Source organism: Hibiscus syriacus, unplaced genomic scaffold, assembly GCF_006381635.1.
Source record: "Hibiscus syriacus cultivar Baekdansim isolate YM2019G1 unplaced genomic scaffold, ASM638163v2 tig00111983_pilon, whole genome shotgun sequence".
Taxonomy (NCBI): domain Eukaryota; kingdom Viridiplantae; phylum Streptophyta; class Magnoliopsida; order Malvales; family Malvaceae; genus Hibiscus; species Hibiscus syriacus.
In genome coordinates this window covers 73437-92507 of record NW_024063228.1, presented here as the reverse complement: position 1 = coordinate 92507, position 19071 = coordinate 73437, and the positions used below count along the sequence as shown (strand labels likewise).

Here is a 19071-nt window from a genome sequence, read left to right as displayed (position 1 = left end):
GACTTAAGACCAGGGTAGTCGATTAGTGCGAGTCACATCCATAGGGTGTAGCATTTCTGTCTTCTTTTAATGTCTTTATAGTAATTCTCATGACTTCTACTTTTTATACATTTCTGTCATTGGAATTAATGAAGGCTTAGAACTAGGGTAGCGGATTAATGTTGCCTTAGTTTAGGTTTTAACCCATTTAACTTTATTAATTCTCGTAGCTTGCTATCGTTCAACTTCTGTGTGTCATTCTCTTCATGTTTCCTCTCTTTAATTTTAGTCGGGTCTTAGGTTTCTGTCTATATGCTGAGATTATTATGCAGGGATTTATTAGCAAGGATTACTTCCCATTATATGACGCGCATATGAAGATTGTATATGAAGACTGTTCAAATATTTATTTACTTATTTATTTATACATGCATTGCATTTTATCTTTATTTTTAATTTTCTGACTGCCGGAGGTCTTCCACGGAAGCTGCTCTTAACCATGCGTTGGGGGCAGCCTACTACTCTACCTCCCCCTTACCCCATTGCATATGGGAATAGGGTTTTGTTGTTGTTGTTGTTGTTATTTACTTTAATCATTTATGATCGAATTATTAGTTTATGATTTAATTTATTCAGTTTTGATAAAAATATTTATGTCATGTTAGAATTTAGAAATGAGATTTACTGTAACCCACGCATTGAGAAAAGTGATGATCGATGTGATAAGTTTATATATGAGAAAATAACCTCAGTGATAAAAAATGCCTTATAATATACGATTTTAACCAATTTTTTTTTGGATTTGCCAAAATGACCAACTAAATCGCAATGCGATCGATAATTCGTAACGCGATCTTCGGTATCGCAAATCAGTTTCCAGATTCGCAACGCGAACATCGACTATCGCAATGCGATTTTCCAAATTCGTTGCGATAGTCCAAGTTCGCGTTGCGATTTATTCCAAATTCGCGTTGCTATAGTCCTAGTTCGTTGCGATAGTTGAAGTTCGCGTTGCGATTTATTCCAAGTTCGTTGCGATAGTCGAAGTTCGTGTTGCGATTTATTCCAAGTTCGTTGCGATAGTCGAAGCTCGCGTTGCTATTTATTCCAAGTTCGTTGCGATAGTCCAAAATCGCAACGACCGGTGGTATTGCATTTGTTTCTTAAGAATTTTCTCTAAAAGATAGTATTCGCGCGGACGTGTCGAAGACATGTACGACCACGACCACGACCCGACCCGACCCGAGACGAGACGGACGGCGGCAGCGGCGGCGCGCGATAGTCCCCCTTATTCTCTATCACCCAACAAGGAAGTGAGAAAGCCAAGCCTTAAATACTATTCCCAATAGTGTTTCCAATACTATGTGGGATTGAGCATTACCAACACTTGTTCCCAATACTATGTGAGATTGAGCCTTAAATAGTGATATTTTTTGTGAATTATAGTTAATGACTTTAATATTTGTATGAAAAGTATTTGTGGTTCGTTTAGTTTTCATGCAATTCTAATTTATTTTCAATTGATTGTAATTGCACGATAACAATTTTTTTTATTCTCACGAGTGATGCAATTTTTTTTGAATGTTTTGCTTAAAATTGCAATAATCGCGATTGATTGTAGATTGACTTTTAATTATGACATATTTAATCTTATAATACTAATGCAATTGGTTGCTGATTCAGTTGTTTTAAAGTGCATGATTGTTAATTGTTTCCTGAATAATCACATAGTATTAGAAACAAGTGTTGGTAATGATCAATCCCACATAGTATTGGAAACACTATTGGGAATGGTATTTAAGGCTTGGCTTTCCCACTTCCTTGTTGAGTGATAGAGAACAAGGGGGACTCTCGCGCGCCGCCGTCGTCCGTCTCGTCTCGTGGTTGTGGTCGTGGTCGTGGTCGTGGTCGTGGTCGTGGTCGTTGTCGTGGTCGTGGTCGTGGTCATACGTGTTTTCGACACGTCCGCGCGAATACTATCTTTTTAGAGAAAATTCTTAAGAAACAAATGCAATACCACCAGTCGTTGAGATTTTGGACTATCGCAACGAACTTGGAATAAATAGAAACGCGAACTTCGACTATCGCAACGAATTTGGAATAAATCGCAACGCGAACTTCGACTATCGCAACGAATTTAGAATAAATCGCAACGCAAACTTCGACTATCGCAACAAATTTGTAATAAATCGCAACGCGAACTTCGACTATCGCAAATCAGTTTCCAGATTCGCAACGCGAACTTCGACTATCGCAACACGAACTTGGACTATCGCAATGCGAATATGTAAATCGCAATGCGATAGTCGAAGTTCGCGTTGCGAATCTGGAAACTGATTTGCGATACCGGAGATCGCGTTGCGAATTATCGATCGCATTGCGATTTAGTTGGTCATTTTGGCAAATCTAAAAAAATTGATTAAAATCGTATATTATAAGGTATTTTTAGTCATTGAGATTATTTTCTCGTTTATATATTTATCTTAAAATGAAAAGTACATTTAATATATAATTTTAGAAAAATCAATTTAAGTTTTTATCCTATTAAAAGATTATGTGTACATTTATTTTTTAACTTTTATTGGAATAATTTTATGTGTAAAATTACAAGGTAAAGTATATAAATGGTCTCCGACTATATGATATTATTTTGTTAAGTCTTTCGACTATTAAAAGTTATAAAATGATTATCTTACTATAAGGAGTAACTTTTTTGAGTCCCTCGATTATTAAAAGTTACAAAATTATCACCCGACTATTCATTTTGTTCTAAACCTGTCCATTTCCGTTAAAAAATCAACAGTTGTTTAAACTAGACGTTAACATATTGATTGAGATATGATAGTCGTTTGAGATTATGAGATCAATTTTTATCATATCTTAGTGAGCATGTTAATGTCTAGCTCAAACTACCGTTATTTTTTACGGAAAAGGATGGGTTTAAAACATAATAAATAATTCGGTGATAATTTTGTAACTTGTAATAGTCGAGAGGCTCAACAAAATAACTCTCTATAGTTGAGAGACCATTTTGTAACTTTTAATAGTCGAGGGAATCAACAAAGAAATATTCAATAGTCAAGGGACCATTTGTGTACTTTACCCTAATTATATATACTGAAATATCAAATGACTTTTATATATAGATATTCTCAATTAAAGTGGTTTGAAATAATGGAACTACTTGATATATATATATATATATGTGTGTGTGTGTGAATTATTGGACCCTTTATTTAGGAAACGAGTGCGTATTCAAGTGGATCAGATGAAAATATTTTAGTCATCGAATTTTATTTATCTTTTAATTTAAACTAAAATTTTTCTGGTTGAATTGAATTACATACATAACAACTCGAATTAGAGAAGAAAACAAACTTAAAAGTTGAGTGATAATGGCATGTCAGTTGTTTGTACCCTGTCTTACACGGGACATGGAAGATTTGGGTGTTCAAACTCGGTGCTCAACATTATTGATCAACTTGCATTGCCCTTTGCAGTAAGGCTTTGAATGGAACATCTCCAACGGCAGTACAACACAGGACTCCTCCCGGAATCGTTTTCAGTTGTCTTGGCTGGATACATGGAATAAAGTTATTCAAATCCGTAGCTCTCCGACGACCTCCGCTGCTGAAACTAAATTATCTGGAAGCAGTTCAGCCATATAACATTAATCAGAAACAATGTGAAAAATATATTTTAATTACACTAACCAATTTCAAAATTAATAACATTGCTTCTCAAAAGCATGTTTACATTATCAACGTTTCTGGAAACAGAACAAACAACAGGAAACAGTTGATCGATTGATATCAAAATTCCAAAGAATATAACTCAAGGCTTGGAAGAAATAAGAATAAGCATCAAAACAGTTAAAACTATAAGTCAAAGGGGCATATGTTTAATTTACCCTTCCGTTGCATCAAAAAGGTTTCAGCTTGTGCAGGAGAAAAATAGTAACAGACAAAGGTATATATTTTGAAAAGAGAGGCCAAAATTACAGGCCATTCGGATTCTGTACTTAATGCGTCTATCTCAGAGGAGTTCTTAACAGCACTGGCGTACATGATAGTCCGGGAAAGCGAATCAGTCAATGTAGAATATTAGATGGTACACAACATTACTAAAAGTCTTGTGAGCCGCGATGCAATGCAAGTCTTTAGAATCAACATATGAAAGGGAAAAATAAGATATGGGGGAAAGCATTAAGAGACTACATGCAACAAACAAACATTGCATTTGTTTATTGCATGCGATATTGATCTTAAAGTCAAGTTGAAGCTTCCCCTTCAAAGCGTACCCTCTTGGGACCTTTCTCTTCACCTTGACTTCCGGTGTTCATCAGTCTGTTTTCCTTGGCTTCCACGGAACACCTTTTGTAAGGTTTAAATCCGGTTCGGCTGGCCTTAAGTTTTGAATGTCCTAGTCCAATCGTCAGCAGGCCCTCTTCTGCAGTGTTTTTCTCGTCTCTTGATAATGCATTTTTCTCAACTTCTTGATGATCAGAACAAGAACCTAATGTCTTGCTGTTGGGGTCTAAAGTTGATGTTTCTCCATCTTTCTCAACTGGATTTTGCTTGTCTTCACCTACATTTTCCTTTTGCTGCCCCTTGTTCTTGCCCTTGTGTGGAGGAGAAAAGCTTTGTGGCAGTACCTCTCTGGAGAAGAGAGCTTGAAAAGCCTGTCGCCCCTGAAATAAGTAGTGGAGCCATAGAGCGTCAATATTACAATACAACTAGAATAATAACTAAGTTAATATATGAAAACAGACGAATCAACTCACCTCCTCAGAGACCCCCTTCCAAGAATCACTCGGGTTGCTACTGCTTCTACTCCGACGGTTACATTCAACTTGTGGATGATTTGCGTCAGCTCCTTTTGATTCTTCTTTGTTTTTTTCATGTTTCTGTAACACATCTGTCTCTACCTCACTACTTGAAGCTGTGTTGGAGCCACATGAGGAGCGGTCAACTTGTTTTTTGTTATTCGTTTTATTTGCATCCTGAGGTTCAGTTACTTTGGCAGCCTTCTCAGCATCGGTAGCTTTAACTCCAGTATTCACTTTTGCATCTCCTCTCTCTTCACAGTCAGATGATGATGAAGTAGGTGATTTAGATGGTGAATGTTGACCTTGCAAAGCTTCGGAGTATTTGGGGTCTAGTTGTTCGTCCTGAATGGAAAGAGCTTGATCAGTTTTATCATTTTGTTCTGTCTTTGCAGTAGGAGCTTGACCATTCTTCATTGGTGGAACTGCAGGTGTGGATGCAGGAGCACAAGTAAAGCCTGGGTGAAGAGGAGCACATACAGGAAGCAGTCCATGGGCAGCCCACCATGCAGTGGCAGCTGCTACAGTTGCAGCAGCAATTGCAGCCATACTTGGAGCAGAGTTCATTTGTCTAGAAGGGAAACTGTCTAGGCCATTTGCAGGAGAATCGCAAGAACTTTCAACATTTGCATAAGGCCAAAATGTAGCCGCAAAGCTTGCAGCAGCATGAGCAGCAGGATTCTGTAACAAAGTAGATACAATGAGACTGGAAAAACTGGAGGAGACATGTAGAAATGATCGATAGTCCTCTTGATTGGGGCGAAGATGCATGAAGGGAGTATGAAAAGGTGGTGAATCCTGATGAATAGTTCTTGGGGCATTATTCTGCTGTTCGGTAGTTGCAGATGCAGCTGGATTTGTAAACAGGTTAGGTCCACGAACATCACCCATAGGGTTAAATACAGAATCCTGAAATGAAATATCCAGGGTAGGATTTTGAGCACATGTTTTCAAGCTTCCATCTAGTACATGGACAGCAACATGTCGAGGATAATTTTGACTCGCTTGCATCTTATTTGAACATAGTACACCATCCAAACCATCTTTTCTCTGGCCTTGAGATGGTCTCTGATATGAAGTGCATGAATTCTCCAAGTTTGAAGTCTTACTTGTACCATTATCATGAATAGTCTGTTGAACATTAAGTTTATAAGATTCATAAATTTCTATAAGTTCAAGAATGATACATAATTCATGTTTATAATAACTTATTACCTCTTTTAGCGAAGGTATGAACTCCCTAATCGTGCAAGAGTTTATGTGTGCTGCTGATGTTGGTATAAAATTCTTATTCATGGAAGACACAGAGGAGCAGTTTGCTTCATGGGGACAGGTGAAGACCTCAGGGCAACTCTCGTCTTGGTTTTCTTTCAGATTTGAAGCCTTTTCATCTCCATTAAGTCTCTGGCAAACAAGATATATCTGAAGCTTAGGAAAAAATAAAAAAAAGAACACAATTAAGGGCATGAATAAAGTAGGTGAGGAGGAGAAATTAACCTCTGGAAGTGGTTCTTTCTCCAGGTCCAACACTTGCTTGCAACGCAAAGAAAATATCTCCATTTCGGATTTTCCATCCTTAGCTCCCTTCTGTATTGTGTTAGCAACACCCGTTTTTCGAGGATAAGGATTGCTTGGTTTTCTTTTAGGGCGTGGAGGTGGAATTTGTATGTCAAGAGCTTGACTTATTGGTACACCTTTAGCAAGTGCCTCCTTCTCCAGCTGAGGATATCGTCAGTAGTATCAATAAAATGAAAATCACAGACGAATAGAAATGTTACTAGTTACTGAAGGCACCGATGAGGAGTTAACATAACATTAACAATGTGTGAGATTATTACATATGGTAGGAATTACATAGCTCAACGCAGCATAATAGTAATATCTAACCACAATAATGCCAAATATTATCAGGAAACAAGAAGTCAAAGTATATAATTGCTCTACCATCTACTTATATCTCACTTAGGAGGTTCAGTAGGAAGGACCTGTTTTATAACATTTGACCGTAGCAGGCATACACCCTGGCCAAAGTTGAACATATACATACACAAGGATTGACTAAATGAAAAAAGGGGGCTGGTTTAGCCAAGCAATTGGTTCTGCTTGGCTAAACCAACCCCCATTTTACTAGGAGAAAGCTTTTAAATGTATTTATAGAGTGGGAGAGAGGATTAGTCTATTTAGATGGAAAGAAAATTACCATTGGTTTCTTAAGAATCACAGTTTATGTTCTGCATAAATAAGTTTAATATTTCATAACGCCAGCTTATCTGTATAATGAGAATCGAACTATCTATTATGTTCTTTGTTATGTAAAATTGAGATAATTAATGGTTAGGACTTCAGATTGAAGAAAGTATTTTACAAAGCTTTAACCATAATAATCTTGAACAATCTTTGTTTGCTTACCCTCCTGATAAGATTCGTCAATCATGAGCTAATCAAGAGAAAAATGTTCTGAATGAACGCGTTTATTTGTGATATCAGAAATTTGAAAGAGTAAAACAAAGGAAGAAGAAATGCATTACCATGTACCTAATTTTCACATAATTGGCAGGGGAATGCCAATAACCTGCAGGAAATAGGTCTTTAAGAAAAGAATCCTGGAAAATTCTACGAGTGATTCCTATTACTGGAGATGCATACCACATTCACTAAAAAAAGGATAATCTCTTGAGATGAATCTATGGGATGCATACCTCACGCCTAACATCATAATCAGCTACAAGGCATATCTAACAGACATGCCACTCCTAAGCTTGGCTGCAAAACTTAAGGTACTATCAGGAAGAATGATCCCGGTATTATCACCTAGTAGGTATAATCTTTCTGATGAAAAGAAAAATATGCAGATAAGATTTTTTTTGTTCCACATTACCAAGAAAGAAACTAGTTCAGTGTCATAAATGACAGATCTTTATAGATGTATGATCCTCAACCATAAATGAGTAGCCTATCATGCATTTCAAACTCTACCAGTTCCCAGTAATGGAAGAAAAAATAAACTTCATATTTTAGATCTAACTAGTCTCCAGTTCAAAATCGGTAATATTGCTAATGTTAAACGATATTTTACACCATTAATCTAAACACATCAACTCACCCCAGTATTCAACAAATTATATATCCTTCACCCTAAAAAATTTGTCATTCCTGCTAGCATTAACTACTACTCAATGCACTCCACTGTGGCTTTAAATAAGATCATTTGCACGAAAAAATCAAAATCTACAAAAAGCTGCAGTAGATTAACTACAAAATTACAACATGATGTTCAAAAGCGACCAATCAAGTGGATGCCTTGTGCATAAAAAGATGGTGAAATACATACTAGAAAGAAAGTAACCATTTTTAACAACTTAAAATATTAAAAATGTCCTTTTTCCCAGACAGATCAGACTCCAAGGATAATAAGCCTTCTTGCAGCCAATCTCTTACAGAAACCGAATAAATAGAATTCAAATAGCTGACATCTCCAAAACCAAATTTGTAGAGATGCTAAAAGCTCTCGTCCTAAATATGGTTTACATAAATTAGTATTAGCAGCTCAGATTCTCATTTAACTCAAGTTTGTGTCTTTCCTAGATACTAATAAATGAACTCCTGTGTGCTTCTTCACATAATCGGTTATAATTTTGATCATTGAGTGATATACAATCGATGTTTTTGGAACAGATAGCAATGAAATCTCTTCATATATTAGGTATTAACTCTTTCTCCTCAATCTGTTCATTGAATGTGAGTAAACCTCTTATCTTGTCTTTGCTGTTTTAGAAAAAAATGCTTTCAAGAGAGTGCAGTTGACGAATCAATATTTCATATATTTAAAATATTTCAAGCAGAAGCAAGATTTAGGCAGCAGAAAAATACATTGAACATGGGCATAAGTGTAAACAAGAAGGCACCGAATGACCTTTGAAAAGAACTTTTGAGCATGACTCCTGATCTGCACAGCAGTCTTTGTTCCTATGTGTTCTGCAAATAACCATGTAAACAGAGAAGGGAAAAAGATCCCCAATTATGACAGTGAATAACAAAGGCGTTTCATTTGTCAGTCCCGACAGACATATCCAGCAAATCTTAATCTGAATCCACAATAATGGTTCTAAAACTTCAGCAGCAATGGAAATATTACTGTTTTTTTCAACCCCACCACCCAAAAGAAATCGAAACTAAGAGGAACAAGCAAGTGAAAACCTTCAATGCGTTGCCAAGCTCGTCCATAGAGCTTCAAGGCCTCTAGGAACCTATTATGCTCCTCCTCAGTCCATCTTTCCCGTTGTTTAGTAATAGTATAAGGTTTCCTAGTCTATCATTCGACATAAAAGTTCAATACAAAAACTACATTTTTATAATTCCAATGAGCATAATTCAAAAGCAAAAATAAGAAAGAGAGTTCACTTTGATAATTAATACCTTAATAACGAGTTCTTCTCCAGATGAATATGTGTCCATTGACAGGACCTCGGCAGCGTCAACGCCGCTTCAAATCCTCTCTAACGAGCAACGGGTAAAACACAAACCTCCTTTCATTTCTTTCGAATACTACAAATAGTAAAGCCGTTTTTGAACACCACAAAACCTGATGACTGCTATTTACTACTGCAAAAATACCAAAACCAAAAACAACAATCGGTAGAGATCCGTCTCTGATTTCTATTGCTATTCCAATTAATATTACTTTCTGAAGTATTTTATTTAATCACAAAAGTGACGTTTGGGTGAAAATTAAAATATTAAAAGTTAAAAATAAAATGTAAGTATCCACCGTAACAGAGAGAAGAGACGGATTCTTCCAATGAACTAAAAAAGAAAATTCCGTTATTCAGAATCCTCACCAAAACGAACCCGTGGACGCCAAAACCTTTCGAGAAATGAAAGAGGAAGACTTTAATCAGCAAACTCAATACTTTCCTTTATTATTAACACCCAAAGAAATAAAATTTACCTTTTTTCTGTTGAAAAGAAAATAGAAAAAAGAATTCAATCCCTTGTCTGTCGTCTCTCTACTCACCTGCGTATAAAGAACATAAGTTTAAACTTAGCGGAGCAGAGTTTCGAAGAGCAACAAAGCGGAGAGTAAAGAAGGAAAGCCCTAGAAATGCGGTGGAAAATGGAAAGACCTTGAGATATAGCCATGGAGGATGAGAACACTGGAACGATCACGCATGAAAAATGGGTTCACCGGAAACTCGTCGGAGACCTCATGTTTCCGGCAATGAGAAGATCGGAATAAGCAGGATTTGGAAAAAAAATAGTGTTTCTATTTTGGGTGAAGATAAGTCGAAGAAAGCAAAGCAAACAAGAAGGGAAAGGAGGCTTATTTCTTTTGGTGGGAACTAAAGCACCAGAAAACTACAGTTTGGTGAAGAAGCAAAGAGAAATCTCAACCACTACAATTTCATGTGGATTTATTTTTCTGGAAAATTAACAAAATTTGGGGAGTTTAATTTAAGGCCGAAAAATAGTGAACGGTGGTATACAGAATGGAGAGATGCATTGGATGTTGCCAAGTGGCAGTAATTTAGTGGCTGATTCAAGTAAACCCCACCCTTGCACTTTTTCCCTTATTTTTATATATATATTTTTTGTCTTTTGGCTATTGGTCTGTTTGCTCCCCGTTTCCCTGCTTCCATCTTCACATCTCAGCCACAAGTTCGCTTCCCCTTGAGGTTAAGTCCGTAAAAGTGCCATCCGCTATGCCACGTGGATCAGCCAGGCAAATGCTTGCAATAAGTGGAATGGTTAACCGGTGCGTGGCGGTTTAAGGGTAGATATGGAGCCAAAACGACGACGGATTTTTGACCTTTTAAGCTTGATCTCCGGTAATGATTTCAGCAACGAATCCAAGGACACGCTATGTTCCCTTACCTTCCATCTTTTATTTTCCTTTTTGAGGCGACTCCATGGTACATAATTTTTAGGTCAAATTTTATCATCAGTCCATGTACTATGCATATATTGTGGATTTCATTCTTGTACTTTAATTTAGTCCCTATACTTTCGAAAATTAAAATTTCAATTTTGAATTAAGATGCTGTACATGAATAATATGACTAAATTATAAATACTTTAAATGATAAAATTGGATAATAAAAGTTAGTTCCACAATATCGACTAATAATTTAACATATACTGTTTGTGTTGGGATTAAAATCTTAAAATTTGAAAAGGTATAAGAATTTAAAGAAAATACTAAATCAATCAGCTAATGAATATATAGTTTAGACAGAGATAATTACAATAGAGTTATACTTTAGAATTAATAACACGTGATTGTAATTATTAGAATAATAGTTTTATTTTCATACAATTATGCAGTTAAAAATAAGCATATATGTTAAGGCTTCGGAGCAATAAAATAAGCAGTTAAAAGGACTGTAAATCAATGGGGTGATCTGTTTTCGTTGCATCAAAAAGGTTTCAGCTTTAGCTTTATGCAGGAATAAGGTCAACAAGCAACAGCATGAAGAATGATAATAAAGAGAAATACATGCAAGTCCATTCAGATTCAGTACTTAATGGGTCTATCTCAGAGGAGATTTTAATTGCAGTGACATACCATAAAAGTCCAGGAAAGCAAGTCATTGTGGATATTAGATAGTACACAACACAACCTACACGAAGAAGTCTCGTGAGCTGCAATCCGATGTAGTCTTTAAAATCAATATATGAAACGGAGAATAAGATATGGGGAAAAGCATTAGAGATTGCATGCAACAAACAGATGTTGCATTTGCTAATTGCATGCGGTATAGTGCGTTACGTCAAGTTGAAGCTTCCCCTTCCAAGCGCACCCTCTTGGGACCTTTCTCTTCACCTTGACCGCTGGTGTTCATCACTCTGTTTTCCTTGGCTTCCACAGAACACCTTTTGTAAGGTTTAAATCCGGTTTGCCCAGCCTTAACTTCTGAAATTCCTAGTCCAATCCTCAACAGGCCGTCTTCTGCAGTGTTCTTCTCATCTCTTGATAATGCAGTTTTTTCGACTTCTTGATGGTCAGAACAAGAACCCAACGCCTTGCTGTTGAGATCTAAAGTTGATGTTTCTTCATCTTCCTTATGCTGCTCCTTGTTCTTGCCTTCGTGTGGAGGAGAAAAGCTTTGTGGCAGCACCTCTCTGGAGAAGAGGGCTTGAAAAGCCAGTCGCCCCTGAAATGTCGGCAATGCTACAATAAAATTACAATGATAGTTAAGTTAAAGCTCTATGGGACAATAAGACACATCAACTCACCTCTTCAGATACCTCCTTCCAAGAATCACTCAGATTGCTACTGCTTCTAGTACGACGGTTACATTCAACTTGTGGATGATTAACGTCAGCTCTTTTTGGATCTTCATTGTCTTTATGTTTTTCTAACACATCTGTCTCTACCTCACTACTTGAAGGTGTGTTGGAGCCACAAGAGGAGCGGTCAACTTGTTTTCTGTTCTTTGATTTATTTGCATCCTGCAGTTCAATTACTCCGGCAGCCTTCTCATCATCGGCAGCTTTCACTCCAGTATTCACTTTTAAATCTCTTCTCTCTTCACAGTCAGATGATGATGAAGTAGGTGATTTAGATTCTGAATGCTGACCTTGCAAAGCTTCAGAGTATTCAGGGTCTGGTTGTCCGTTCTGCATGGCTGGAGCTTGATCAGTTTTATCTTTTTGTTTTATCTTTGCAGCTGGAGCTTGATCATTCTCCATTGGTGGAACTGGAGCAGTGGATGCAGGGGCACAGGTAAAGCCTGGGTGAAGAGGAGCACAAACAGGAAGCAGTCCATGGGCAGCCCACCATGCAGTAGCAGCTGCTACAGTTGCAGCCGCAATTGCAGCCATACTTGGAGTAGAGTTTATTTGTCTAGATGGGAAACCGCGCAGGCCACTTGTGGGAGTATTGCCAGAACTTTCAACATTTGCATATGGCCAAAATGTAGCTGCAAAGCTTGCTGCAGCATGAGCAGCAGGATTCTGTAACAAAGTAGATACAATGAGACTATAGAAAGTGGAGGAGGCATGTAGAAATGATCGACAGTCCTCTTGATTGGGGCGAAGATGCATAAAGGGACTATAAAAAGGTGGCAAAGCCTGTTGAATAGATCTTGAGGCATTATTCTGATGTTCGGTAGTTGCAGATGCAGCTGGATTTGCAAAAACGTTAGGTCCATGAACATTGCCCATTGGGTGAATTACAGAATCCTGAAATGACATATTCAGGGAAGGATTTTGAGAACATGTTTTCAGGCTTCCATCTAGTGCATGCACAAATATGTTGAGGATAATTTTGACTGCCTTGCATCTCATCAGCACAAAAGCACCATCTATATCATCTTTTCTCTGGCCTTGAGCTGATTTCTCAAATGAAGTGCAAGAATTATCCAAGTTTGAGGCCTTACTTGTACCATTATCATGAATTTTCTGTTGGACATTAAGTTTATAAGCTTTATAAATTTCAAGTTCAAGAGCAACATAAAATTCATGTTTATCGTGATTTATTACCTCTTTTAGCGAAGGTACAAACTCCCTAAATGTGCAAGAGTTTATGAGTGCTGCTGATGTTGGTATGAAATTCTTATTCATGGAAGAAGCAGGGGAGCAATTTGCTCCATGGAGAAGGGTAAAGACCTCAGAGCAACTCTCATCTTGGTTTTCTTTCAGATTTGTTGCCTTTTCATCTCCGTTAGGCCTCTGACAAACAAGATATATTTGAAGCTTAGGTAAAAATTTTAAAAAAATTATTATGGGCCTGAATAAAGTAGTTGAGAAGGAGAAATTAACCTCTGAAAGTGGTTCTTTCTCCAAGTCCAACACTTGCTTGCAATGAAAAGAAGATATTGGCGTCTCAGATTTTCCATCCTTAGCTCCCTCCTGTACTGTGGTAGCAGCACCCGCTTTTCGAGGATAAGGATTGCTTGGTTTTCTTTTAGGGCGTGGAGGTGGAATTTCTATGTCAAGAGCTTGACCTATTGGTACACCTTTAGCAACTGCCTCCTTCTCCAACTGAGAATGGAATAAAATCAGTAGTATTGATCAAATGAAAATACAGAAAGGAAATGCTATTAGTTACTAAAGGTGCCAATGAAGCATCAAGATAATGTTTACCGGGTGACACATATGATAGAAATGGCATAACTTGATGCAAAATGATAACATCTAACCAGAATAATACCAATGTTATCAGGAAACAAGTCCAAGTATATAATCGTTCTAACATACAAATATCTCACACCAGAGGTTCATAAAAATTGTATACTCCTACTGTTGATTATTAAGGACTGTTTTATGATATTTGATTAGATTTATCTGCTTCTCATCAAATAATTAAAACCTATCAACCAAATTTGTACAACATTTTTTACCCATCATTCAGAAAGTATATACACAATTGTGTCCTTCAAAGAGTTATCTAGATTTTTTTTCTTGGGATTACTTTAATCTATCATGTGTCAGCTCAAGATTCATATGCAGTAAAACAATTGACCATAGCAGACATACACACAGGACAAAGTTGAATGTATACATACAAAAAGATTAATTAAATAAAAAAAAGGGGGCTGGTCTAGCCAAGCAGCGCACTGACTGCTTGGCTAAACCAGCCCCCATTTCACTAGAACTTGAAATTTAATATTTGGATGGAAAGAAAATTACCAGTGGTTTCTTAAGATCATAGTTTATTTCTGCATAAATAAGTTTAGTATTTCATAATGCCAACTTATTCATACAATGTGCATGTTGTTCTTTGTCATGTAAAATTTCATTAATGGCTAGGACTTCAGACTGAAGAAAGTATTTCACAAAGCTTTAACCCTAACATTTTGAACAATCTTCATTTGCTTACCCTCCTGATAAGATTCATCAATGGTGAGCTGGCTGAGATAAAATGTTGGAAACTACTAACACAAAATGTGTGCATTTGTTTATAAAAAAATTAAAAGGAAAAAAGAAGTAATGCGTTACCGTGCACCTTTAACTTTTAACATAATTGGCAGGTGACTGCCAATAACCTGCAGGAAATAAGTCTTTAAGAGGATAATCCTGTAAAATTTAGGAGTGATTCCTTTTACTGAAGATGTTATCGACATTCACTAAAGAAGGATAATCTCTTCCAATGGAAGAAAAAAATTCATATTTTATATCTAACTAGTCTCTGGTTCAAATTATGTAATATCGCTAATGTTTAAATTGATTTCACAGCAGTAATCTAAACAAATCAACTCACCCTAGTATTCAACAAATTATATCCTGCACCCTAAGAAATTTGTTATCCCTGCTAGCATTAACTACCCCTCAATTTATTCCATTCTGATTTTAAATAAAATCATTTGGCATGATAAGATCAAAATCTCAAATACATCCTGAATCACAAAAATGAAAAAGAAAAAAATCCGTCCAGTTCATCAAGACCTTCAGCTAGACATTATGAAACAGCCTAAAACTAAGTTTTACACTTCCACTATCCAAAGGACAGACAATTCAAAATAGGAAATAAAACGCAAAAAAGAAAGAAAGAAAATCCTCTGAATATTGTCTTGAAAGGATGTGAAACTTGCCACTATAAAGCTTTAACAAAAGACATTATCCAAAAATTGAAGGCTAGCAACTACCAAATATACACTACGTGCAGATTCATTGTCAACCTGGGATGCTGATGAATTGAACTATTAGCAACCTTGAGATACTCTACACATGAGGATACACTAACTGGTAATCCTAACTGCCAATGACAGGCAGTTTGAAGCAGAGCCAAAAGCTTGGCATATAATTTAGTAATAAAGAAGAACACATATTTAAGCTTAACCCAAATTCACTTCTTACTACCACAAAATGGTGTATTTTCACATGGAATACAGACTCAGACTACATGTACCTACATGACCCTTATTTGCCAAGAAACCAAATAAAAACTGTGGTGGATTAACTACAACATTGCATCGATAAGTTCAAAAGAGACCTGACAAGTGGATGCCTTGTGTGTAAAAAGATGGTGAAATACCTATTAGAAAGAAAGTAACCATTTATAACAACTTAAAAAATGGAACATACCCCTTTTATCAGACAGATCAGACTCCAAGGATGATAAACCTTCTTGCACAGCCAATCTCGTAAAGAGATCAAATAAATAGAATTCAAATAGCTGACATCTCCAAAACCGAATTTGTAGAGATGCTAAAGGCTCTAACCCTAAATATGGTTTACAGAAATTAGTATTTGGTAGCTCAGATTCTCGTTTAACTCAAGTTTCTGCCTTTTCTGGATATTAATAAATAAACTCAGTGTGCTTCTTCACTTAATTGGTTATAATTTTGATCACTGGATTATTTTCGGTTGATGTTTTTGGCACAGATAGCAATGCAATCTCTTCATATATTAGGTATTAACTCTTTCTTCTCAATCCGTTTATTGAATGTGCCAAGAAAACCTCTTATATAGTCTTTGTTGTTTTAAATCAACAAAATTGCTTATACAAGGGGAAAAGGTGAAGTAGAAAATAATCAGTATGATTTCACAGATGTTGTAGATAGTGCAGATGATGAACTGATATTTCATATATTTCAAGTAGAAAACTATGTAAGATTTCAAGCATAAGTATAAGCAAGAAGACACCAAATGACCTTTGAAAAGAACTTTTGAGCATGACTCCTGATCTGCACATCAGTCTTTGTTCCTATGTGTTCTGCAAATCACCATGTAAACAGAAAAGGGGAAAATATCTCCAATTACGAGAATAAACAACAAAACATTTCATTTGTCAGCCTTAAAAGACATATCCAATGAATCTTAGCCTCAATCCACAATAACGATTGTTTGAAAATGACAGCAGCGAGTGAAATATTATTGTTTTCCACCCCAACACTCATCCTCCCTTCCCTTCAAAAAATAGAAAATAAACTAAGAGACACAGCAAGTGAGAACCTTCAATGCGTTGCCAAGCTCGTCCATAGAGCTTCAGAGCCTCTAGGAACCTATTATGCTCCTCCTCAGTCCATCTTTCACGTTGTTTAGTAATAGTATAAGGCTTCCTAGTCTATCATTCAACATAAAAATTCAATACAAAAACTCTAGTTTTACAATTCCAACAAGCATAATTTAAAATAAAGAGACTTAATTTAGTTTGATAATCAATACCTTAATATGGAGTTCTTCTCCAGAGTAGTATGTGTCCATTTACAGGACCTGGGCAGCGTTACCGCTGCTTCAAATCCTCTCTAACGGGCAACGGGTAAAAAGCAAACCTCCTTTCATTTCTTTCGACATCCACTAATACAAATAGTAAAGCCGTTTTTGAACTCCACAAAACCTGATGAAGGCTATTTACTACTGCAAAAACAACAACAACAATCGACAGAGATCCGTCTCTGTTTTTCTTATTACTATTCCAATTAATATTGCTTTCTTAAGTTTTAATTAATCACATAGTAAACTTTGGGTGATAGCTAAAATCTCCAGGAAATTGAAATTTTAAAAGTAAAACAATAAAATTTAAGTATCCACCGTAACAGAGAGAAGACGGCTTCTTCCAATGAACTCAAAAGAAAATTCCGTTATTCAGAATCCTCACCAAAACGAACTCGTAGACGCCAAAACCTTCGAAGAAAAAAAACCCTTTAATTAGTATTCAACAACACATTACCACAGCCGTCTCTCCAGTAACCTCGATACTTACCCATGATTAACAGCCAAAAGGAATCAAATTTAATAAAAATTGCAACTCTTTACCTTCAGATTGGTTGCCAAGAAAAATAAATAAGAATTCAACCACTTCTATTTTTTTTATCTCTACTCAACTGCTAATAAAGAACACAATTTTGGACTCAGCTAAGCAGACGTTTTAAGGGAATACCTTGAGATATAGCCATGGAGGATGAGAAAGCTGGAAGCAACGATCACGCATGAAAAATGGGTTCACCGGAAACCAGCCGGAGAGCTCATATTTTCCGGCATTGAGAAGATCGGAATCAACAGAATTTGTAAAACAAAATAGTCTTTTGTTTCTTGTTTGAAAAGAAGTTGAAAGCAAAGCGAGAAAGCTAAAGGAAGGTTTTTGCTGAGAACACCAGAAGAAGGAGAAATCTCAGCCACTACAATTTCATGTGGATTTATTTTTCTGGGAAAAAATTAAAAATAAACAAAATTTGGGGGAAGTTTAATTTGAGGCTAGAAAAGAATAAACGGTAGTATACACAACGGAGAGATGCACTGATGTTGCCAAGTGGCAGTAATTTAGTGGCTGATACAGTTAAATCCCACCCTTGCACTTTTCCCCTTGTTTGTTTTTCAATTGGCTGTTGTATCTGTTTCGTATTTTTCATCTTCAAATCTCAGCCACAAGTTCCCATGGTATTGTCGTTATGTTCGTAAAAGTACGTTAACTATGGCCGCCGGCAATCGTGTGCGATTCGTGGCATGGTTACCGGTACGTGGCGGTTCAAGGGCCTATATGGAATCAAACAGCCCCCGGAAGTTTGAGTTTTTGACCATTAGCCAGATCTGCAGACTGCAGTGTTCGATCTTAGCAACAAGCCTGAGACATGCTCTGTTCCTCCGCTTATTTTTAAATCCAAGTTAGTTGTTAATGAAATTCGTGAATAAATCCATAAGAATGTCAACATGTATCATTTATTTTTGGTAAACTACATATTTAGATAAATTACATATTTAATACTTGAAATATTACTTTTATTTTGTTTCAGTATCCAAACATTTTTTTCTTCAAAATCATACTTAATATTTTGTTTAGGTTTCATTTTGGTATTCATTATTAAAAACATAATGATAATGTTGACGTGTCACCATTAGGTAGTAACACATCATCATTAAAAAAATAAAAAATAACAAATCAGTAGTTTCGTTAATTTTTTAATGGCACGATACTAAATTGAAACATAAACTAAACGTATAGATATGCTTTTTTTTTAAAATAACGTTCGCGTACTGGAAATAAATAAAAATAATAATTTAAGTATTAAATATGTAGTTTATCCTTTATTTTGGAAAAAAAAATCTATTTAGCCCTCAAACTTAACAGATTAATTATTTTAGCCCTTAAATTGGTATTGTATCTCTTTTAGCTATCGAACAATTTTTTTATCAAACTAATCCAAATGTGATAGAAATTAGCATATCGTTAAGTTGACATTAATTGTTTATTTTTTTACAATGTTATAAAAATTCAAAAATAAATTTTACAAAAAGTATATGTCAATATTTTAATAAAGATAAAATAATTATATTTTTAAATTTTCTTAACGATGTGATAGAAAATGATAAAATAATTTATGTTATCT

At 36.0% G+C, this 19071-nt stretch overlaps 1 protein-coding gene and 1 pseudogene across 7 annotated transcripts; both read right to left on the bottom strand.

Moving 5' to 3' along the window:
- Positions 1 to 3953: 3953 nt before the first annotated feature.
- On the bottom strand, positions 3954 to 9672 carry LOC120173697 (protein LATE ELONGATED HYPOCOTYL-like). 7 transcript variants are annotated; one of them, XM_039180786.1, is made up of 8 exons: positions 9221 to 9547; positions 9002 to 9113; positions 8718 to 8779; positions 6302 to 6523; positions 6020 to 6208; positions 5603 to 5935; positions 4763 to 5485; positions 3954 to 4669 (listed from the first exon to the last, which is right to left on the bottom strand). In XM_039180786.1, exons 1-8 carry the CDS (start codon positions 9257 to 9259, stop codon positions 4250 to 4252), a joined length of 2100 nt encoding a protein of 699 aa, XP_039036717.1. In that variant the 5' UTR covers positions 9260 to 9547; the 3' UTR covers positions 3954 to 4249. The 7 variants fall into 7 exon arrangements, with proteins under 7 accessions (XP_039036717.1, XP_039036715.1, XP_039036713.1 ...); XM_039180784.1 differs by adding an exon at positions 9643 to 9672 and having other exon boundaries at positions 4763 to 6208; positions 9221 to 9349; XM_039180782.1 differs by adding an exon at positions 9643 to 9668 and having other exon boundaries at positions 4763 to 6208; positions 9221 to 9406.
- A 1642-nt stretch (positions 9673 to 11314) lies between these two features.
- On the bottom strand, positions 11315 to 17841 carry LOC120173699 (annotated as a pseudogene).
- Between the last annotated feature and the right edge of the window lie 1230 nt (positions 17842 to 19071).

What these genes read in the sequence shown, in the direction of transcription:
- LOC120173697 (XM_039180784.1), bottom strand. Translation starts at nt 9,259, where the DNA reads ATGGACACATATTCATCTGGAGAAGAACTCGTTATTAAG. An exon ending in GAGAAGAACTCGTTATTAAG is followed by an intron (nt 9,114 to 9,220) that starts GTATTAATTATC and finishes GTCGAATGATAG; the next exon opens with ACTAGGAAACCTTATACTAT. An exon ending in AGAAAGAACCACTTCCAGAG is followed by an intron (nt 6,209 to 6,301) that starts GTTAATTTCTCC and finishes CTTGTTTGCCAG; the next exon opens with AGACTTAATGGAGATGAAAA.